This window comes from Pristiophorus japonicus, chromosome 16 (genome assembly GCF_044704955.1).
Source record: "Pristiophorus japonicus isolate sPriJap1 chromosome 16, sPriJap1.hap1, whole genome shotgun sequence".
Classification (NCBI taxonomy): domain Eukaryota; kingdom Metazoa; phylum Chordata; class Chondrichthyes; family Pristiophoridae; genus Pristiophorus; species Pristiophorus japonicus.
The window spans coordinates 99,700,520-99,724,826 of NC_091992.1; the positions used below are offsets into that span (position 1 = coordinate 99,700,520).

General features: G+C 42.6%; 1 protein-coding gene across 1 annotated transcript in view; it reads right to left on the bottom strand.

The window, feature by feature from the left end:
* pik3r5 (phosphoinositide-3-kinase, regulatory subunit 5) overlaps positions 1 to 24,307 on the bottom strand; it is a 99,177-nt gene that overhangs the window by 69,282 nt on the left and 5,588 nt on the right. Inside the window, exons 3-4 of the mRNA XM_070857602.1 lie at positions 11,887 to 11,987; positions 1,389 to 1,457 (exon numbers count right to left, since the gene is read on the bottom strand). Coding sequence (XP_070713703.1) covers positions 1,389 to 1,457; positions 11,887 to 11,987 — 170 coding nt within the window. The remainder of the gene's footprint in view (positions 1 to 1,388; positions 1,458 to 11,886; positions 11,988 to 24,307) is intronic.

Genomic DNA, 24,307 nt, shown 5'->3' on the forward strand with positions numbered 1-24,307 from the left:
AAAGGAAGGAAGGGTGATCAAAGGCTTGGTCAAAGAGGTGAGTTTTAAGAAGCGCTTTATAGAGGAGAGGGAGAGGAAAAACAATTTAGTGCAGGAATTCCAGAGAATGGGACCTCAGATGGTGAAAGCACAGCCACCAATGATGGGACAATAAGAGGGGAAGGTGCAGAAGCGGAATGGAGAGTTCAAGGAGCAAGAGGGTGGTAGGGCTTGGGAAGGTTACAGAAATAGGGATAAGTAAGGCCACAGAGGGATTTAAATACAAGGAGGAGAAATTTAAGTTTGAGGTGTTGCAGAACTCCTATGCACTCTCTCCTTTCTAAAGTGTGGTGTGCAGAATTGGATACAATACTCCAGCTGAAGCCTAACCAGTGATTTATAAAGGTTTAGCATAACTTCCCTGTTTTTGAAGATGTAGAAACGCACACTACATAGTGAATATTGATGCGTGTGAAAGTTTTCCTATTAAGGAGCTATGAGGGAGAAATTCGGCTGCTTAGCACCTCCCATTAGCACCAGGGGGGCTCTAAGGGGTTAGCAACAGGACGTGGCGAATGCAGCGATGCCCACGAGCTTCCGTGCTTGTTTAGCACTGGCACTAGCTCTTACCACCTCAGCCTCGAGTGCCTCACAGACCGTGATGTCATAAAGTGCGCAGCGCCCCATTACCATCCCGGATGTGAAATTGCCTCCCGCCCCCTGCTGTATTGTCGGGCGTCAACAATGGCAGGAAGAGGAGGCAATGTCAACTCGGTTGGCTGCTTGGCGAGCGCTAATTAAAGGGATTAGTTTGCAGGTAGGCCAAACTTTATTATTTGCACCAGTCTCGTTCCTGCTCAAAGTTTTTGCTGTTTCAGTGCTGCAAGATGTCCAAGCTCTCCACTTTGGGAGTGTGTTTGGGGCTGTAATGGCAGTCGCGCAGGTTGCCTGGAAATGCAGACCATGCCGACATTGTGCACCATTATTGGCCCTTCCCTTTAAGCGAGGGAAGCAGCCTCTGATGCTGTTAGCAATGGGCTCTACATTGCTCAGCGCTCTGCCGCTACTGCCCCGCTCTTGGACTTTAGCGCCCGAAGAGAAGTGGTTAACGCTTGATTTCGCACTCCACTTCCCTCTTGGAGCACAAAAGCTGAATTTCCCAGCAGGAGAGAATCATTCGCGCCTGGCGCTGCTTTTTCTGCTTTTCAAAAGTTATCGCACCAGATCACTATGGAATTTCTAGCCCTATAAGCAAGAAAAAGTTAAAAATCACGAACATCCTTGAAGAATTACAATGTTTTCATAAATCACTCCTGCATCCTAAATGTGCTGGAGTACCATTATACAAATCACATTGTCTGACCAATTACATCTTTCTATTATATACAAGACATATCTTTAGTACTTACTCGCAGAGCAGCAGAATAAAACATTAAAGCCAGTGGCACCAATAAGTCATACTGACACATCTCCTGTACCTGCAAAACATAATTCACACATGTAAGACATTATGTTATCCTCAATAATGATTTATCCTTCACTCATACAATAAAACAGAAACAAATGGCTACATAACACTTGTGGATAAATGTGTTGTCAATATTGCACCAGGATAACATCTGCTAGGTAACTTGGCATTTATTCTTGTTTAGTTGTTCAAAGGAAATTATCCATTTGTTTTTTTAGAAATATAAAGTACCGAATTAGGGTGTTGAGCATTGGTCCTTCGACACACTATGCCTCAAACCGGCAGGATGCAGGTTTATGTGCAGAATTCACCATACAATATGATAGGGACTTCCTCGGTTGATTGTAAAGAGTACACTCAGGATTTTACTCCAATGGTGAACAGAGCAAAAGTTCCCCAAGGTCAGCAGCCGATCTCAGCTACATACTAACTTCAAGATGTAGTTCAGGATCTGGAATATTAGGTCTTTCATTGAAACACCTGTGAACTCAACCCTTTTTGGCGTGGAAGCAAGTCATCCTCGTTTCAAGGGGCTGCCTGTGATGATGATGATGACTAACCCACCAGAGCCAAAAATTATACAAAATAACCATGGGGCCTCACTCGTGCAGCCTTGATCAAGTCGATCGATGATAGAGGCCTGGGAACAGATTGCCCATTTGCTCTCTCTCCTCGGAGCTGTTTATGGTTAAAGAGAAGGGGAAAAACACATTGGTTAGAGGGAGGCTCGTGTTGAGTATGACTAGCAGCATAGACCAGTTGGGTGGAATGGCCTGTTACGATACTGTAAATTCCATGTTAAACACAATTTTAACATTTCAATATAAAACTGTAAAAATTAGATTGAAAAATTAAAACTCTTGATCCTTATTATTCCTTAAACTGGATGAATTGGTCATGATTTTGGGCTACACTCATTAGGACTTTCTTAACCCTTGTTCTGAAGGCAGAAATTCATGCTGGGGTAAAGCTATACTGAATAAACCAACTCTCTGATATCTCATCCAAGTGGTTTGTGTGAGAGACTGGTGGCTATTCCATCCTGGGCAGCATCACAGCCTAGCTCAGTGGTGTCTTCCCACCCCATCATCCACACAAACCTTGCTTTCTAGCAAGGAGCAAACGATGATTCTTTTTTTCTGCTAAGGTCGTAAAACCAGTTGCAACAATCCTACAAACATCAACAGAAGATGCTGGAACACTCAGCAGGTCAGTCAGCAACTGTAGCGAGAACTTTGTAGCATAGAATGACATTGAATTTACAACACAGCAACAGGCCATTCAGCCCAACTGGGCTATGCTGGCATTTATGCTCCACACAGCTTTCCTCCCACCCTGTCAACATAACCACCTTTTCCTTTCTTCCTCATGAACTTATCTAGCTTCCCCTTAAATGCAACCACTGTATCCTATTTGCTTCAACTACTCCATGTGGTAGAAAGTTCCACATTCTCACCACTCTCCTACATAAAGAAGCTTCTCCTGAATTCCTTATTGGATTTATCAGTAACTAACTTATATTTATTGACCCTGAAGGGGAAAACTTCCGTTGCGCCCCATTTTGGGGACGGTAACACCCAGGAGGCGGGACATTTTGCAGAAGTCCCGCCCTGCTCGTGAAATTGGAGTTACCACCTCCGAAAGGAAGTGGAGCACAAAATAACGAGCCCCACTTCCTTTCTGGAGCGGGAGTGGGGCAGACGGGTCGGGAGTGAGACGCAGCGCTACACACAGAGCCGGGTAGCGCTGCCGCAAAGGAGGGGCTCTTCCCTTCATACCTGGACCACTGGGGAGCAGGGGTGCCGGGCTGACCGATCTTGGCACGGACCCCATGGGGCGAAGGAAAAAAGCAGCAATTTTTTTAAAAATAGAAAGGCCCACAGCTCCCCTTTAACCCTGTACGTGCCCCTGAAGCTGTCGCTGTCATCGCCCGGTGCAACTTCAGGGGGCGATACCCAATTTAGGGATCAGAGCACTATCATGGGTGCTGCACATGGTGATGACATCATCATCGCCGACGCAGCCGAGCAGGATGCTATGGGTTACTGCCACCGCTAAACTACCACAGAATTTAGCGGGAGTCGTTAACAGCGCCACACCGCGCCCAGGTGAAAAGTTATTTGCGCCCCATTAGCGGCCCCGGGGGCACTAATTTCTCAGCCTTCGTTTTGGACTCCCTCACAAGTGCCAACATCTTCTCTACATCTACCCCCAAAACTCCTCCATAATTTTAAGGACCTCCATTCGGTCATCCCTCAGCCTTCTTTTTTCTAGAGAAAAGGACCCTAGCCTTTCAACACTCTGAACACTACCCTGTCTGAAGTCAGCAGAGGCCAGCAGTTGAAGGCTTTGTAGTAGTTTGGTGACTTTTGGCAATGTAGTGAATTCTACGTTGTTTATCAGAGTCATATCGACCACAAGCTCCACCTTGGAGCAAACAAGTGTGTGGTTAACATCCCATATTTCACATCGCACTCATTCACTTAAATGGACAGTGAGCACCATTCCTGAATAGTCAGAAAATCGGATCCAACAATATTGTCAATATCTGGTAGGGTAATCTGTGCTCTGATTGTCTTATTGTTATCGGTATAACGTAGCTCGCCTAGAGACGGGACCCATAGATGAAACTTGACAGACACTTGGAAAATGTAAAACTTCACCTGTTGTGGTTATGACCTCAACTACAAAACATGCACCATTGAAAGTAAACATTCTGTGGTGAGCGCTTTACCAAGAATCTTCACGCTAACCTAACAGGGAGGCACATTTGTATTTCAAAGTGACGTTTATATCAGAGCTGCAAATTTGCAACTAGTTTGCATTTTAAGATAAAAGCCCATTGCTGTACGTGCAAAATATATGTCCTATAACTAGCTCAAACAGTCAATACAGAGTCAGGCTTTGAATCAAACTTCACACATTGGAATCTACAGCATCTGAAAAACAGTATATTTTTGTAATTTAGTCACTATAAAAATACATAAAGTTGTATTATTTCGTAGTCTTGGTTTGGTTTTGAATTGGTCAGGAATGTGAATTGAATTCAAACCAAACTCTGAATGCTAAACAAAGTATCAAGCCCAGTATAAATTGAGCAAGGTAATTGAATCCAGTCACACATCTATGTAAAAAATATTTACCTTCAAGTTGCTAGTTTCAGCTGTGTTTTGAAGCAGGGAATTGACATTGAACAATTAATTTTCAGTAAGCAAATGCTCAGTACATGAGCTAGACTAATATGGACCATATTGAGCTGCAGTAAATCTCAATGATAGGAAGTCACAATCTGTCTGGATCATCGCTGCCTGAACAGAATGCCATCGAGGTATAAAGGATTGAGGAATGTTTTTGCACAGAGTGTAATGTGAACATTTTATACACCTTTAATCAAAGGTTCAATTTTTTCAGCAGACAAAAGTATCTTATTCTACAATTAAGCCACATTCAAATGTACGTTTTGGTTTACATTTTGGCTGCAAACATTGTCTGGCAAATTAGAATTATAGAAACAGTGTGAAATTATATACCCCGATAAAATAAGTAAAAATGAACCTCAAAGTTAGTGTGACCATCATACTGTTAACTGTGTGGTGTTAACCTCCCACATAGTAGTGGAACGGGGACATTGCCAGAATAAGGACAGGGTACGGTGATCGCGCAGCCATCACCTGGGGCAGTGCACATCTCTGAATAACAAAAGGACTAAGGCTGGGAAATTCCACTGCACTTCTGGCAAAGTAACACTAGGAATTTGCTGGCCGACTGATAGAAATCGGCACGTGGGCGTAATTTGGGCGTAAAACCGGCACAAAGCACACCAATTTAGCAGTGGGACAATCTGCATTGGTTCCACTGCTAAATTTGTGAGGACACATTTTTTTAAGACACGCGCTAAGATCCTTGAATATGTTAATTAGTCGCCCAATGCCTGTTGTAGGCCCCCTCAAAATTAGTTCTCGATGAGCGGGACAGACATCATGCCTGCTCCGCTCCAGATTCTTCAGTGGCTGTCAATCAAAGGTACGTTTGAGAATTTTGTTAAACCCTTTCTGTGGATTCAGGAGAAGGAGGAGTGTTCCTCCAACTCGACAGGCATTATGGTCGCTCCCCCGCCCATAGCCCAGTCCAATCCCTCGATCGGGACTTAATGTAGGCCCGCTGCTGGGGTGGTAGGTGGCCCGAGAAAAAAAAATTCCCCAGTCGGGAGAGCTGCCTGAGGAGGCGCAACCAGCTCGAACCAATTATTCACATAAGGCCAGAGGACCAATTTGCTTCCCTATGTCTCTGAGCTCACAAATACCTTGGCTGGAGGGGAACAAAAAAGGTGCAACAAGGAAGTGAGCAGAAAAATTCCTTGGAGTATCTGGAACGAGAGAATAAGGAGAAATGTTGAGATGAATAACTCGGAGGAACATAAAAGACCAAAGAAGAGATGATTTGCAGTTGGAATAGAATCATAGAAGTTCACAGCATGGAAGGAGGCCATTTCGGCCTGTCGTGTCCATGCCGGCCAACAAGAGGTTATCCAGCCTAATCCCACTTTGCAGCACGAGGTCCATAACCCTGCAGGTTACAGCACTTCAAGTGCACATCCAAGTGCTTTTTAAATGCGGTGAGGGTTTCTGCCTCTACCACCCTTGCAGGCAGTGACTTCCAAACTCCCATAATCCTCTGCATGAAGAAATTTCCCCTCAAATCCCCTCTAAACCTTCTGCCAATTACTTTGAATTTATGCCACCTGGTTGTTGACCCCTCTGCTAAGGGAAATAGGCCCTTTCTATCCATTGTATCTAGGTCCCTCATAATTTTATGCACCACAATAAGGTCTTCCCTCAGACTCCTCTGTTCCAAGAAAAACAAACCAAGCCTATCCAATCTGTCCTCATAGCTAAGATTCTCCACTCCCGACAACTTCCTCGTAAATCTCCTCTGTACCCTCTCCAGTGCAATCACACCCATTCTTAATGCGGTGTCCAGAACTGCATGCAGTACTCCAGCTGTGGCATAACCAGTGTTATATACAGTTCAAGAATGTATTATATTCTCTGCTCTATTATTCTGTGCCTCGGCTAATAAAGGCAAGCTTTCTGTATGCCTTCTTAACCACCTTATCTACCTGGCCTGCTACCTTCAGGGACCTGTGGACATGCACTCCAATGTCCCTTTGTTCCTCGACACTTCTCAGTGTCCTACCATTTAATGTGTATTTCCTTTCCTCGTTAGCCCTCCCCAAATGTATTACCTCACACTTTTCTGGATTAAATTCCATTTGCCACCGTTCTGCCCACCTGACCAATTGATTGCTATCTTCCTGCAGTCCGCAGCTTTCTTCTTCATTATCAACCGCACAGCCGATTTTAGTATCATCTGCAAACTTCCTATTCATACTCCCTATATTCAAGTCTAGATCATTGATGTATATCACAAAAAGCAAGGGACCTAGTACTGAGCCCTGCAGAACCCCACTGGAAACATTCTTCCAATCACAAAAACACCCATCAACCATTACCCTTTTGCTTCCTGCCTCTGATCCAACTTGCCACTTTGCCTTAGATTCCATGGGCTTTTACTTTCGTGACCAATCTGCCATGTGGGACCTTATCAAAAGTTTTGCTAAAATTCATATACACTGCCCTCACCAACCCTCCTGCTTACCTCCTCGAAAAATTCAATCAAGTTAGTCAGACATGACCTTCCCTTAACAAATCCATGCTGACTGTCCTTGATTAATCCATGTCTTTCTAAATGTAGATTTATCCTGTCCTTCAGGATTTCTTGCTATAATTGTCCCACAACTGAGATTAGGCTGACTGGCCTGTAATTACTCAGTCTGTCCTTTCTCCCTTCTTAAACAAAGCTACCACATTAACAGTTCTCCAGTGCTCTGGCACCACACCTGAAGCCAGAGAGGATTGGAAAATGATGTCAAAGCCTCTGCTATTTCCCCTTTTGCTTCGCTTAACAGCCTAAGAGACATTTCTTCTGGGCCCTGGGGATTTATCCACTTTCAAAACCCCTTAATACCTCTTCTCTCACTATGTTTATTTCATCTAATATTTCTCACTCCTCCTCCTCGATAGCAGTGTCTGCATTGCCCCTCTCTTTTGTGAAAACATACGCAAAATATTCATTAAGAACCATACCCACATCTTCCACCTCCACACACAGATTACTCTCAAGGTCTCTAATAGGCCCTACCCTTTTTTTAGTTATCCTCTTGCTCTGAATATAGCTTTGGGTTTTCCTTGATTTTACTGGCCAAGAATTTTTCATGCTCTTTCTTTGCTTTCCTAATATTGTTTTTAATTTCACCCCAGGACTTTCTATACTCTGGAGATTCTGCAGTATTTCGCCCTTGGTATCTGTCATAAGCTTTCCTTTTTTTCTTTATCCTACCCTATATGTCCCTGGACATCCAGGGTTCTAGATTCGTTAGTCCCACCCCTTTTATTTAAGGGCACATATTTGGCCTGAACCCTCCAGATCTCCTCCTTGAATGCCTCCCACTGCTCTGACACTGATTTACCTTCAAGTAGCTGTTTCCAGTCCACTATGGCTAAATCACCTCTCAGCTTAGCAAAGTTGGCTTTTCCCCAATTTAGAACTTTTATTCCAGGTCTATCCTTGTCCTTTTCCATAACTATCTTAAATCTAACTGAATTATGGTTACTAGCACCTAAATGCTCTCCCACTGATACCCCTTCCACCTGCCCAGCTTAATTCCCTAAAACTAAATCCAGAACCGCCCCCTTCCGTGTTGGCTTGCTACATACTTCTGAAAGTTCTCCTGAATGCATTTTAGGAATTCCGCACCCTCTATTCCCTTCACACTAATTTTGTCCCAGTTAATATTAGGATAGTTGAAATCCCATCCATAGTCCGTCACGGTCGACAGTGTCAAAGGCCTTTGTGAGGTCAAAGAAAGCCATGTACGAGGGTTGGTGTTGTTCCCTGCATTTCTCTTGTAGTTGTCGCGCGGAGAAGATCATGTCCGTTGTACCCCTTAGTGGATGGAATTCACATTGTGACTCTGGGAGGAGATCTTCAGCCACAGGGGAAGACGGTTGAGGACTTCTAATGATGACTTTCCCTGTGGCCGACAGCAGGGAGATTCCTCTGTAGTTGCCCCGGTCGGACTTGTCCCCTTTTTTAAAGATGGTCACAATTACGGCATCTCTGAGATCTCCCGGCACGTTCTCCTTCTTCCAGAAACAGCTACTTGAAGGTAAATCAATCAGTGTCAGAGCAGTGGACCATTTTCCATACCTCGGGAGCCTACTATCAGCAAGGACAGACATTGACGACGAGGTCCAACACTGCCTCCAGTGTGCCAGCGCAGCCATCGGTCGCCTGAGGAAGAGTGCTCGAAGACCAGGACCTCAAATCTGGCACCAACATATGGTCTACAGGGCTGTAGTGATACCCGCCCTCCTATATGGCTCAGAGACATGGACCATATACAATAGACACCTGGAGAAATACCATCAATGCTGCCTCTGCAAGATCCTGTAAATCCACTGGGAGGATAGATGCACCGTCAGTGTTCTCGATCAGGCCAACATCGAAGCATTGACCACACTCGATCAGCTCTGTTGGGCGGGTCACATCATCCACATGCCCGATACGAGACTCCCAAAGCAAGCGCTCTATTCAGAACTCCTACACTGCAAGCGAGCCCCAGGTGGGCAGAGGAAACGTTTCAAGGACACCCTCAAAGCCTCCTTGATAAAGTTCATCATCCCCACCGGCACCTGGGAATCCCTGGCCAAATACTGCCCTAAGTGGAGGAAGAGCATTCGGGAGGGCGCTGAGCACCTCAGGTTTCGTTGCCGAGAGCATGCAGAAGACAAGCGTAGGCAGCGGAAAGAGCATGTGGCAAGCTAGACTCCCCACCCACCCTTTCCTTTAACCACTGTCTGTCCCACCTGTGCCAGAGACTGTAATTCCCGTATTGGACTGTTCAGTCACCTGAGAACTCACTTTTAGAATGGAGGGACTGACGACGACGACGACGACGACGACGATGATGATGATTTGAAATCCCCTACTATTACTGCCCTAAAGTTTTTGCACGTCTCAGAAATTTGCCGACAGATTTGCTTTTCTATCTCCCTGTCACTGTTTGGGGGTTTATAGTACACGCCCAGCAGTGTGATCGCCCCTTTTTTGTTTTTCAGTTCGACCCATGTGGTCTTGTTTGATGATCCCTCTAACATATCATCCCTCCTCACAGCTGTAATAGTTTCTTTAATAAATACCGCGACCCTCCCCCCTCCCTTTTTACCCCCCTCCCTATCTCTATAAGCTGCAGACAAAGCGGGGGAAACATAGAAAATAGGTGCAGGAGTAGGCCATTCGGCCCTTCGAGCCTGCACCAGCATTCAGTAAGATCATGGCTGATCATTCCCTCAGTACCCCTTTCCTGCTTTCACTCCATACCCCTTGATCCCCTTAGGGCCATATCTAACTCCCTCTTGAATATATCCAATGAACTGGCATCAACAAGTAAGGAAAGGATGTTTAAGCTGAAGGTCGAAGCAGCAGTGAATGAACTACTGTAGTGAAAGGAATAGAACTTGATTTTTCCCATTTACCCCGGCAGAATCAGGGATTCTTTGGTTGTGGCTCCGTCTCAGCTGGAAGATAAAGAAACTTCTCTCCATCTACCAACAGGCTATCGATCTGCTGCTGGTGATTGGCAGTCACAGCTTGTTCCAGCCCCAGCAGCCTGTTTGGAATATGTCATAAATTGAGAGTGTAGTCTAGAGACTCTGCCAATGGCCAGTTTTGAACTTGCGAAGATATGGACAGGAAAACTCATCTCATTCACTGTTATACACTGATGTCTACTGATTTGAGAAGTTTATGTCCTTCAATCATCTCTCACTCCTGGCTAAAAGTGGACAGAGGGACGGCAAAAACCACAATATTTTTAAATCATACACAGTAAAAATTCTACCAGGTTTCACCAAGACGACTATTAAAACAAGAAATCTGAGGCTCAGTGACTGTTAATTTAGAATATCTTAAGATATTAGTGGTGTTTTAGTCTTAAGATATTAGTGGTGTTTTAGTCATATGACTAAAACATTACTCATTCTTATCATGCAATCTGTATTTTTCGCATTATAGCTCACACATCAAGAAAGATTTCGGCAACATTTGCAAATCTGTCCCAACAGCTTGCTTGCCATGCATTTAGGTCATCGAATCATATCATGCAATAAGAAATAAGTTGAAGCATGGCACTGGCTTCCTACTATTGTAGGAAAAGGATTAACCTAAAGATGTGTCGCCATGCAACTCAACTGTTACAGCTAAACACTAAACAATTCACCTGGATATTCAAATGGTTGATGACAATAACATTCAGGAGTAGAAAGCCTGCCTGGTTGAACGTTCCATGATTTTTGTGTGACAAACTTAACTATTGCCATTTTTTACGTGATAAGGTTAAAGGAGATGTACTCCTAGCAGAAAACCTGGTTCAAAAGAAGTGTGCTTCGGAGAATGAATGCTATCTCTGACCTGTACTCCCTTCGAGCACAGCTCCCTCAAGGGATTAGTAAATTTACATGATAGTTCACTAGTAGGCTATATGCTTTGCATGTATGAAGATGTGAGTTCAGTCCCTGCAATCTCCATTGTGCACTTTATCTTAGTATCAGAGGGTGGGACCTTCTACTCTGGATAACTTGGTGTGACGTCAGGAGATTGAACAACTGGATCATTGCCATTTCTGAAAGAGATGGTAAAAGGGCTTCTTGTATCAAATATTGGGGACAATGGTCTTTGACAATTTGATCATTGGCTGTCTTTTGGCACTCATGGCAATGTATTGATCTTCAGGGTTCAGTCCTGGAGTTACCCTACCCCTCCACCCTATCACCCCCACGGCACACACACCGATGGGATCTTTGGTGAGTTGCAGAAGTGCATTCTTACGGAGGATCTAACTGAGGTCTGTTCTGTTAGATAATAAATATGGCAGATCACCAATCACAAAGAGCAGGTTAACCTTGCTGTTCTGACCAATATTTCCCCCAAGAATTTCACTCCAAGTATCTTGGCCCACATGGGCAATTCTCCAAATTATTATGGTATAATCAAATGAATGCATACACTGTAACTAATCTAAAAATTCATACATGAACTTTTAATCCTCAAACCCAAGTCTCCAATGCAAAATTAAGTTGCTGCTCGGTTTGTCTAACAATGTTTAAGGCTGTGAAAGTCTCCTGTAAAATATTGAATGTGACACAGACTTGTAATGTTGCTGATAGAAGATTGTGAGAGAGTGTGGGTGTCAGTGACATACTTTAGTTTAGTTTTTTGACAAGAAATGCTTAATAGATTTTGCATGCCAAACCTTCTAATTTCATACAGTAGGAACTGTTCCTAAACCTTGCTGAGATGGGTTGCTTTTTCACCCTTACCTCTTGAGTTTTGAGCAGTATCTTCTCAATGAGGATTAAGAAGCTGTTGGGATCTCTGCTTACGAGTTCCTCCAAGCTCCAACGGTTCACACAGAGACCAGCTGAAAAAGAAAACCAGGTTTGATTGGCAAAATCACAGCAGCAATAACATCTTGTATTTCTATAGTGGAATCGATTATAACCGTTCCTCCCGGATGGCAAATGGGTGGCATCAGACTGATTGCCTGTTTTGCACCCTGCCTGATATTCCTTTCTATTAACTTCAACATGTAAACTTAGACAATGAGGTGACATGACTGCCAAGCTCAATATCTACACATACCCTTTTCTCAGTGATGGTCACTGGATAGCAACCAGGAGAGAAACCACCAGGAAAAACTTTGTTACGCAGTGAGTGATTAGGATCTGGAATGCCCTGCCTGAAAGGGTGGTGGAGGCAGATTCGATCGTGGCTATCAAAAGGGAATTGGATAAGTACCTGAAGGAAAAAAATTGCAGGGCTACGGGGAAAGGGCGGGGGAGTGGGACTAGCTGAAGTGCTCTTGCAGAGAGGCTGCACGGGCTCAACAGGCCAAATGGCCTCCTTCTGTGCTGTAACCATTCTATGATTCTATGAGGTTCGGTGTCAAATTTTATCTGATTACGCTCCTGTGAAGCACCTTGGGATGTTTTACTACGTTAAAGATGCTATATAAATGCAAGTTATTGTTGTTGCTTAATGCCCAGGGGCACTGCGGCAATTGCAGTGCTGCCAATGCTCCACTGGCTGAGATCTGCTAACTCCGTGTAGAACAGCGATTGAGTCTTGGAGCATGCAAGACTAATGGCTCAGTTTGGTGCATTTACCAATTTCATATCAGGAGAGCACGATACTCACTGCTCAGATAACATTATTTTAAAAAGTTCAACTGAAACAAACATAAATAATAAAAGAATATGAAAGTTAATTAGAATTTCAGGTAATGCTTTCCGAATGATTAATGAAAGTTGGGGAAATTTCAGCTTTTGGATTGTTGAAACAAAGAGTTCAGAATGGATTCATCCGCGGTGCTTTTGTCATGGCAAAATAAGTGAAAGCAGAAACTCTGTGCAATGCTGTGCAGATTTGATACAATTTGAATATATTAAAATATCACTGTTGAAAATTGTTGCATTTCAGCCTAGTTCCCATTTTCCACACAGATGTACAAAGGCGAACCAATCAGTACAGTGCTGAGTAATTAATGCAATCTAATATACCGTCAAGACACTATTTACAGAATCTGTTACTGTAAGTTTCGAACTAAAATTACACAGATTTGTCCTTAGGAAAGCAGCTTTTTTTTAACATTTAAGTGAAAGAAGTCATTGTGCTGGTCACTTCCCTTTAAAAATCTGAAACTGACAATAGGCATCACACTCAAGGGTAGGGACTTTTCCCGGTGAATTACCCAGTCTACATATATTAGGAAATAAACTGTGATTGAATCTTTATAACAGTACACTTTGGTAGCCAAATTACTGTATGAAAAGAAAGAAAAACTTGTATTTGCATCATTCATGACTTCAGGATGTCACAAAGAGCTTCACAGTCAATGAAGTACTTTTGAAGTGTAGTCACTGTTGTAATGTAGGGAAACAGCAGCCAATTTGTGCACAGAAAGATCCCACAAATAGCACTGAGATGCTGACTAATGAGATATCAGCCAAATGTTGTAGTGATGTTGACTGAGGGAACAATATTGGACTGGACACTGGGAGCAACCCCCTGCACTTTTTCCAAATACAGCCATGGGATCTTTCACGCTGAGACGGCAGATGTTGCTTTCACGTCTCATCCGAAAGATGGCACATCTGACATACAATGTTCCCTCAGTACTACACTTAAGAGTCAGCCTAGATTATATGCTCAAGTCTCTGGAGTGGGACTTGAACCCACAATCTTCTGACTCAAGAGACGAAAGTGTTACCCACTGAGCCAAGGTAAACACCTATACCATATGCTAAGAGGCTGCAGGGTGACTTGGACAGGTTAGGTGAGTGGGCAAATGCATGGCAGATGCAGTATAATGTAGATAAATGTGAGGTTATCCACTTTGGTGGCAAAAACAGGGAGGCAGATTATCTGAATGGTGGCAGATTAGGAAAAGGGGAGGTGCAACGAGATTTGGGTGTCATGGTACATCAGTCATTGAAAGTTGGAATGCAGATACAGCAGGCAGCGAAGGCGGCAAATAAATGGCATGTTGGCCTTCATAGCGAGAGGATTTGAGTATAGGAGCAGGGAGGTCTTACGGCAGTTGTACAGGGCCTTGGTGAGGCCACACCTTGAATATTGTATACAGTTTTGGTCTCCTAATCTGAGGAAGGACATTCTTGCTATTGAGGGAGTGCAGCGAAGGTTCACCAGACTGATTCCCAGGATGGCAGGACTGACAGAAGAAAGACTGGATTGACTAGGCTTATATTCACTGGAATTTAGAAGAATGAGAGGGGATCTCATAGAAACATATAAAATTCTATGGCATTGGACAGGTTAGATGCAGGAAGAATGTTCCCGATGTTGGGGAAGTCCAGAACCAGGGGTCACAGTCTAAGGATAAGGGGTAAGCCATTTAGAACCGAGATGAGGAGAAACTTCTTCACTCAGAGAATTGTGAACCTGTGGAATTCTCGACCACAGAAAGTTGTTGAGGCCAGTTCGTTAGATATATTCAAAAGGGAGTTAGATGTGGCTCTTACGGTTAAAGGGATCAGGGGGTATGGAGAGAAAGCAGGAATGGGGTACTAAAATTGCATGATCATATTGAATGGTGGTGCAGGCTCAAAGGGCCGAATGGCCTACTCCTGCACCTATTTTCTATGTTTCTATTCTGATAACAAGAAAATATTTGAACATAATAGCCCTCTGACTAGATTTAAAAGATTTGAAAAAGGGAATTGTGTATAGAATGAATCAATCATAGCTTTAAAGGGGAGTCTCTTTAGACCAGTAATTGGATGAAGCGCTGTTATTAAGTCAATTTTAAGCAGTGGCGAGATTGGGGCGAAGGACCGACGAGAGATTGCAGAGCAATGTGATCGGGGCCCAGGAGAGGCGAGAGTTCGGGGCCCAGGAGAGGCGAAGGCCCAGGGGCAGCACGGGCCAGCCCACACTGCGATACGTGTGTACACTAGGTCTGTGCAGCAGAGCTGGTCTCCAGTCGTCTTGGTTAATCCTTGCTACTGGACCAAGACCTAGCTCTGTCAAGCCCATGTGGTGGCTGGTGTGCAACGGCCACCACACGTTAAAAAAATCCACGCACAGGCATCCTCCACCCTTCAAGATGTAGTTCGGGACCTGTAATATTAGGTCCTTCATTGAAACACCTGTGAACTCATCCCTTTTTGGCGCGGAAGCAAGTCATCCTCGATACGAGGGACCGCCTAAGAAGGATATGCAGTCTTAACAACATTCCTTTGCATGCAAATCAAATATTCTTGCATATAAACGAAAGATCTAGCATCTCAGAAGATTTTCTTGCTATCTAACAACTTTATGTATGTCTTTAGTACATATGGTGGGCATGGGCACATATTCATGCATGGTACGGGGGAGGAGATGGGGGAGGAGATGGAGGTGGAGATAGTGAGAGATACTGCAGGGCCATGTTTATTCTCAGAAGTGGAGAGGATGCTCACATTAAAATAGCATCTTGTGTAAACAATGCATCTAACATTTAGCAAACATGGCCTTTTTTCACTGATAATAAATAATATACTTATCAGTTCAATGCTACTTGCAAAAGTGTGTACATCTTATCCACTTATCAAACTCCCCATCTTACACCCACTACCACTGTGGTTTGATCAGGATATGGTGAATGCATCTTCACTGAATACTTAGCATGATACAAAATGTTATTCATTATCTGGAATATATCAACTCAGCAGGAATTCATATTAGTTACTGTAGTTGACTGTAAAGTTATGGTCAGTTTAATTTACGTGCAAGAGGAATTTTGGAATGACATTTTCATACATGTTTCTTTATTTTAACTGACTTTAATGATAGATTGTCAATATTGGTTTCATCATCTAAATGACATCATTCATAATGTGTTCTCGGGTCCGGCATGTATTCAACTTCTCCGTCATCAGTAGACTCAGAGAAAAGGAAGAAAAAAATGAATGATGCCAACAAAGCTAGGGGAGAGGCTAAAAGTGAACTGAGTGTTGGTAGATTGAACACTGACCATGTTCAGCCATTTCAGAACAGCAATTAATAAGCAAACAGAATGTTGAGCGATACTACCAAATCAGTAAACTACACATCTTGAGAATAGCACAGTGCTCTGGTCAGATTACACCTTGAATACTACATTTGCCTCTGGTTACCGAGATACAAGAGAATACTCCAAGCTTTGAAAATGGTGCTGAGAAGGATCACAAGGCTGTCAGAGGACTGGCTCATGAACGGTTGGAAAAACGTGGACTCTTCAACTTCGGAAGGAAGCAAATAAGGTGGTACTTCACAGAGGTAATTAAGATACTAAGAGGAATAGAAATGATTAATCCTGCATACAATTTCAAATTGAACCGTAACTAAAGGGCCAAGGTCCATCAACTCCATCTAACAGCCCAGTTTAAAAAAAAACTAATACTAAATGATGGTCTCTATGTTTTTCTAACTTGTTCCTGGGATGTTGGCATCGCTGGCAAGGCCAGCATTTATTGCCCATCCCTAATTGCCCTTGAGAAGGTGATGGTGAGCCATCATTTCAGAGGGCAGTTAAGATTCAACCACATAGCTGTTGGTCTGAAGTCACCTATAGGCCAGACTGGGCAAGGACGGCAGATTTGGACTCATGCTCCTTCTGAGAATAGGACTTTAAAGCATTTCTGCTGAAGCTACTAGGCTATGTGGAGCCAAAATCCATGCTGATTACATCTAGCCTTTCTCTCTGTTATACCACATCTCCATTTTCTTTCTACATCAATTCTCCATATTTATTGAATTTTAATTAACATGAAAAACACATATCTGTTATTTTTATTTTACATGCTTTAAGTATCTCATAATTCTTTTTTTTACACCAGACAAGTATGTAAACCATTGTAATGCTTTTCCTTAGAAATTAATGCATCTTACTAGGCTGCAATTTGAAATGAGTGTGTCGAAAAATTGCACCGAAGTCTTGTCACCCATCTGCCTGAAGAACCATTGTTCTTTGTTCAGCCGTATTTTCTAATTAATAAATACTTTAAATAGTATTAGGTTATCAAATGATGCAGAAGTTTTATTTTTACTTCCTCCCAGTTCCGACATGAGCACATTACACGACACGCAAAGAATAATAAATGAATTATATGAATGAAACAGGTGGTGCATGAATCCAACTATAACAGGGTGTATTTAGTCAAATCACTTTTGCACAGTATCTCAATACAGAAATTAACCTCGTTTTCCTGGTACGCCTAAAATTTGCATATAAATAGAGGGTACACAATAGAATGAGCGAGCATCTATGATTCAGTCCAGGTAAAATGGAAAAAGTACAAATAATGAAAATTTGAAAATTCTGGAATTATACAAACACATTGTATTTGAAAGAGAAAGACAACAATGTTTTGGGTGGTATCAGATATTACAACATCAGCCTATATTTATATAGCACCTTTCACATAATAAAATGTCCCAAGGCGTTTCACAGGAGTATTATGGACAAAAAAGAAAATTGACACGAGGAGAAATTATGGCAGATGACCAAAAGCTTGCCAAAGAGGTAGATTTTAAGGAGCGTCTTAAAGAAAGAGAGATAGAGAGGGAATTCCAAAGCTTAGGGTCTAGGCAACAAAAGACACGGCCACCAATGATTGAGCAATGATAATAAGGGATGCTCAAGAGGGAAGAATGAGAGGAGCGCTGATATCTCGGTGGGGGGGGGGGCGGGGGACCCTGAAGGAAATTACAGAGATAGGGAGGGGCGAGGCCATGGAGGAATTTGAAAAAAAAAGATGAGAATTTTGAATCGAGGTGTTGCTTAACCAGGAGCCAATGTAGGTCACCGAGCACAGGGTGAACGGGACTTGATGAGAATTAGGACACGGGCAACCAAGTTTTGGATCACCTCAAGTTTACATCGGGTAGAATGTGGGAGGCCAGCCAGGAGTGCATTGGAGTTGTCAAGTCTAGAGGTAACAAAGGCATGGATGCTAGTTTCAGCAGCGGATGAGCTGAGGCAGGGGCAGAGACGGGCAATGTTACAGAGGTAGAAATAGGCGGTCTTAGTTATGCTGGGGATGTGTGATCGGAAGCTCATTTCAGGGTCAAATATAACACCAAGTTTGCGAACATTGTGGTTCAGTTCTTTTCCTGTATGTCCTGGCTTTATTTTTGGTACAGTCCATTTTTATTAAAGAGTATAGCTGTTCTGTCTCTATGTGAACTTGTCGTTTTGTTGCTGCCACAATTTTGACTAGCACAGCATTCCATTCAGTTTGTGCAATGGTGTGGCAAGATACAGGTTTGCATTCATGATTTGGTTTACATGGTGAGTTCCTAATTTTGGCCATACTATCTGGGGGTGGTGATAAGCAGAGGTTAGGTACTTCCTCTGCAGTGAGGTGAAGGGAAACCAGAGTGCATCATCCCAGGCCAGCCTCACAGGCCTTTTGGTTAGTTTTTCTGGCTGTGGTCTCCACAACTGGGTAACTCCCAGACCCTTGCCTGCAGAATAGGCTATCAGATAAATGAATAAATTACATTTTAAAAATGATGAGGGAAAGTATCAAAATTCCATTTATTTACATTGATGCCTGTTAAATGCACTTTTTACAAGGCAAGTTTGCGTCCATTACCCTGTACTCACCAATTACAAATGCAAACCTGTTTAATTATTCATCTATCACTAAGTGGCTCAGTGGGTAGCACACTCGCCTCTGAGTCAAGTCCAGGAACTTGAGCACATAAATCTAGGCCAACACACCAGTGCAGTACTGAGGGAGTGCAGAGGTGCTGTCTTTCAGATGAGACGTTAAACCGAGGCCCTGGCTGCCCTCTCAGGTGGATGTAAAAGATCCCATGGCACTATTTCGCAGAAGAGCAGGGAAGTTATCCTCGGTGTCCTGGCCAATAGTTATCTCTCAATCAGCATTATAAAACAGATTATCTGGTCATTATCACATTGCTGTTTGAGGGAGTTGCTGTGCGCAAGTTGGCCTCCGCATTTCCCACATTACAACAGTGACTACACTCCAAAAGGACTTCATTAGCTGTAAGTGCTTTGAGGCGTCCGGTGATCGTGAAAGGCGCTATATGAATGCAAGTCTTTCTTTCTTTCTAAAAACGAGTCAATATAAAGATCATTCATTTAAATACTAATCTATATTCTGTTTTATGCTGGGATGAATGCCTGCTTATTCAGTTAGCACAAAGGCTGGTGGACAGGTACAAAAAAATAATTTACACGACTAATGGATTGTTGGCCTTTATCTCAAGGGAGCTGAAATACAAGGGGGTAGAAGTTATGTTACAGTAATATAAAGCTCTGTTAGACCCCATCGAATACTGTGCTAAGTTCTGAGCACTGCACCTCAGGAAGGATATATTGTAGCCTTGGAGGGGGTGTAGCGCAGATTCACCAGATTATACCAAGGCTAAAAGGGTTAAATTATGAGGACAGGTTGCAAAAGCTGTTAAGGCAGGGCCAATTGAAAATTTCAAAACTGAGATTGATAGGTTCTTGTTTGACAAGGGTATTAAGGGTTATGGAACCAAAGTGGGTAGATGGAGGTAAGATAGCCGATGTCTAGTTGAATGGCAGAACAGGTTTAAGGGGCTGAATGGCTTACACTCTGTTCCCATGGGCTAAAAATTTGCTGACCTTGCAACCGGTTTTTCGGCGATATTTCACCGTTTTTGCCAAAAAACAATGCGGCGGGAAATTCGGACAAGTCTTGCGGCTGCGCTTTTCAAATACCGCTGGAGAGAGGAGCGCCGCCGTGCAGGACGCGAAATATTGTTTGCGCCAAAAATTTGGCTCTTGAGCGCATCTATATTTAGGACGGAAAAAACCGGCAAGGGAAAAGCTACGTTGCAGCCCTTGGTTCAGCAGTAAGACCTGCAAAAAAGGCAAGTTAAAGTTTTTATTTTTTTTAATTCTTTTGCAGTGATTTTCTAGTTAAGTATCTTGTGAATGTTTTGTGATTTTTTATTTTTTGTTTTTGCAATTTATTTTTTGGTGTTTTCCCCCTCCCAAGGCCCAACTCGCAGATGTATCGGCCTCGGAGAAAAGTTGGCGAGGATCGCGGTTTGCACCACGAATCTTCATGCAACGCAGATTTTTACCACAAATTGAAGTTCGAATTTACTGCCTCATAGCCATAGCGTTGCCATCACGATAATTTGGGAGAAAAAATACAATTATCGCCGAGAACCGAATTTCTAGCCCCATTAATGTTCCTTATTTTCTCTTCTCTTCTGGTATTCTCAGGCTTCTTCTGATACTGCTCTACATATCCATTAAGAATATGCAGGAATTTCCCAGCAAATTTCCTAATCTCCTGCAGAAATTTGTGCTTTTTGCTGGCTATCAACCAAGGTGTCAGCCTTGGTTCATGGTAGCACTCTCAGCTCTAAGTTAGAGGATCGTGGATTCAAGCCCTACTCCAAGTACTTAAGCACATTGTCTAAGCTGAAAGTTCAGTGTAGTACCGAGTGCAACACTACCAGAAGTGATGTCTTTTGGATGAGAATCATAGAATCATAGAAATTTACAGCACAGAAGGAGGCCATCTTGACCCATCGTGTCTGTGCCGGCTGACAAAGAGCTATCCAGCCTCATCCCACTTTCCAGCTCTTGGTCCGTAGCCTTGTAGGTTACAGCACCTCAAGTGCTTATCCAGGTACTTTTTAAACTTTCGGGCAGTGAGTTCCAGACCCCCACCACCTTCTGGATGAAAACATTTCCCCTCAAATCCCGTCTAAACCTCTTACCAATTACTTTAAATCTATGCCCCCTGGTTGTTGACCTCTCTGCTAAGGGAAATAGGGCCTTCCTATCCACCCTGTCTAGGCCCCTCATTATTTTATACACCTCAATAAGGTCTCCCCTCAGCTTCCTCTGTTCCAAAGAAAACAAACGCAGCCTATTCATAGCTAAAATTCTCCAGTCCAGGCAACAGCCTCGTAAATCTCCTCTGTACCCTCGCTAATGCAATCACACCTTTCCTGCAATGTGGTGATCAGAACTGCACGTTGTATTCTAGCTGTGGCCAAACTAGTGTTTTATACAGTTCAAGCATAACCTCCCTGCTCTTATATTCTATGCCTCGGCTAATAAAGGCAAGTATTCTGTATGCCTTCTTAACCACCTTAACTTCCTGTCCTGCTACCTTCAGAGATCTGTGGACATGCACTCCAAGGTCCCTTTATTCCTCTACACTTCTCAGGGTCCTACCATTTAATGTGTATTCCCTTGCCTTGTTAACCATCCCCAAATGCATTACCTCACACTTCTCAGGATTGAATTCCATTTGCCACTGTTCTGTTTACCTGACCATGTTCATTGATATCTTCCTGCAGTCCGCAGCTTTCTTCTTCATTATCAACCACACAGCTAAATTTTGTATTATCTGCAAACTTTTTCATCATACCCCCTACATTCAAGTCTATATCATTGATATATACCATAAAAAGCAAGGGACTTAGCACTGAGCCCTGCGGAGCCCCACTAGAAACAACCTTCCAGTCACAAAAACACCCGTCGACCATTACCCTTTTGCTTCCTGCCTCTGAGCCAATTTTGGATCCAACTTGCCACTTTGCCTTGGATCCCATGGGATTTTATTTTCGTGACCAGTCTGCTATGTAGGGTCTTATCAAAAGCCTTGCTAAAATCCATATAGACTACATCATATGTGCTACCCTCATCGACCCTCCTCATTACCTCCTCTATGTGCCCAGGCTTCTCTCTCTGGTGGGCATAAAAGATTGCAAGGTATTATTCGAAGTGCAAGGCAATTCTCCTGGTAGCCTGGTCAATATTTATCCCTCAACCCACATCACTAAAAACAAACAATCTCACTGCTGGTTGAGGGATCTTGCGGTGTGCAAATTGGCTGCTAAAGTTTCCTACAACACAACGGTGAGAGTGATTCAAAAGTACTTTGGGTCATCCTGAGGTTGGGAAAGTGTTATATAAATGCAAGTTCTTTTGTTCTTATCCATGAAGTCACAACTAAGACCAACACTTCAGTGTGTGGGGCAACAGATGAAGATTTTTAACAATTACATTTTTTTGCTACAGCGCATTTGATTGTCATTAAACTAAGCCATCAAATCCAGGCCAATCAATCACTCAACCCAACATCGACAACATGGGCAAAATGCCTATGATGGAAAGTGCCACATTAATCTACCTGATGAAAAGCTCATACTTCTGTGCTCAAATGCAGTTTCCAACAGAACCTTATACAAAAGGATTTAACCACAAACTAAGCTTTCGCATCACAATTATTGAATCAAGATTAAAGGAAGGTAGATAAAACTCCTTCAAAGCTTGCCTGAAATTTGGAACATTCCAATTCACAAATTCTAATGTCGGTCAGATTGGAATGAAAAATGTTGTCAGAGCAATTCAATTCCAGGTCACCGGGGAAGGATTGGCAATAAGAACAAGACAATGCCAGAGACAGTTGTATTGATGAGGCCTTCAATTTGTTAAACACTAGCCAATGTATAGTGGTTCAAATTGCATTTATTTAAACTTGCTCAAACTGAGACAAGATTGAAACTTAAAGACTAACATGGTCTGATGAAATTGTTTACACATATCATTCCTGACACCCTTGGTGTCAAAGTGTTGCTGCTCTAGGGTGTGAATGAGTAAATGTGAACAATGCATATATAGCTCTTCAGTTCAGAGTCAACATAAGGGTGGAGCTCATTTGTGCTAAATTGCCAAACTCAATTGAAGTTAAAGTCCTGCTGGCTCATGATATCTGGTGTTCCACTTTACAACCAATTGTAAGAAAATTCCAGGTCAATATGGCAGAGATATCTCATCTCAAAAGTAGATAATGTTGGGAAGGTCAGTCAAAGCCTAGTTAATATGCATTGAGAAGAAAATCAAGCAAATATCATTAATTGGGAAACTGATTATTAAAAAATGTGCTAAAGTGTGGGTTTCTTCATCTTTAGAGAAAGTACACCAAAATTTAAGTCATTGAGAGAAGTATAGTGCTTTGAAAGGACAGTGAGTATATATTGTGAAATAGGGTATTTCAAAATATTACAACAGATATTACTGTCTGGAAGAGAGCACCGACGTTATTTCCACTTACCATGTATTACTGGATGGATGGCCTATAAACTATTTTAAAGATTTTATTTGCATTTGTGAGGTTGCAGAACTTTAGAGAAGGGAGTGATGTAATAGCCTAGATAGATTACAAATGTTAAAAGCAAATGAAATGTAATAGGGAAATACTAGTTCACAACGGATTAAAATTTTCCTAAAGAGGAGTATAAAGATTAATATATTAGACCATTTACCAATAAAAAAAGGCAGAGAGACATTGTAAATATTCGATGCAGTGATTCTTAACAACAATAATTTGTATTTGTTAGCTCCTTTAATGTAATGAAATATTACAAATGTAATCAAACATTATTTTGTAAAAGATCCCAGTATGTTTACGGGCCAATCAAGTGCTTCTACTTTACCAAACTACATCCAGCACATGACCCGAATTTGAAAATTCAAATGAGAAAGATTTGCTCTGAGTCAACCTTGGCTCAGTGATCGCACTCTCGTCTCTGTCTGAAGTTGGTGGTATCAAGCCCCATTCCTGGGACTTGGGCACAGAATCTAGGCTGACACTCCAGTGCAGTACTGAGGGAGTGCTGCACTGCCTTTTAAATGAGACACAAAACCAAAGTTGCCCTCTTAGGTGGATGTAAAATATTCCAATGCACTAGTTGAAGAGGAGCAAGGGAGTTCTCCCAGTGTTCTGACCAACAATTGTCCCTCAGACAACACCTAAAACAAATGATTTGTTATGTTGATGTGCGCAAATTAGCTGCCATGTTTCCTATCTTACAACAGTGACTACATTTCAAAAGTACTTCCCTGGTTCCAAAGCACTTTGGGATATGTCATGTAAAGGCGCTACATAAAGGCAAGTTCTTTCTTCATTCTTTCTGAGCGAGAGTGAGAGAATGTGTGACTCGTTTTACACTGACTGATGCATTGCGTTGTTTTCTGTGAACAATCCCTACTGACTCAATGAGAAAACAAATATGTCACAGTAGCACCCTTTGATTGGCCAATATTTTTGGTATCTTTGACACCAGTCCAAATGGAAAATATTTTTCAATTCCCATTGTTTTATTGATACTTTTCTTCAATTTGATCTATTTTCTGAGTTATTAAGCACTGCATGAAATATCAAATTAACA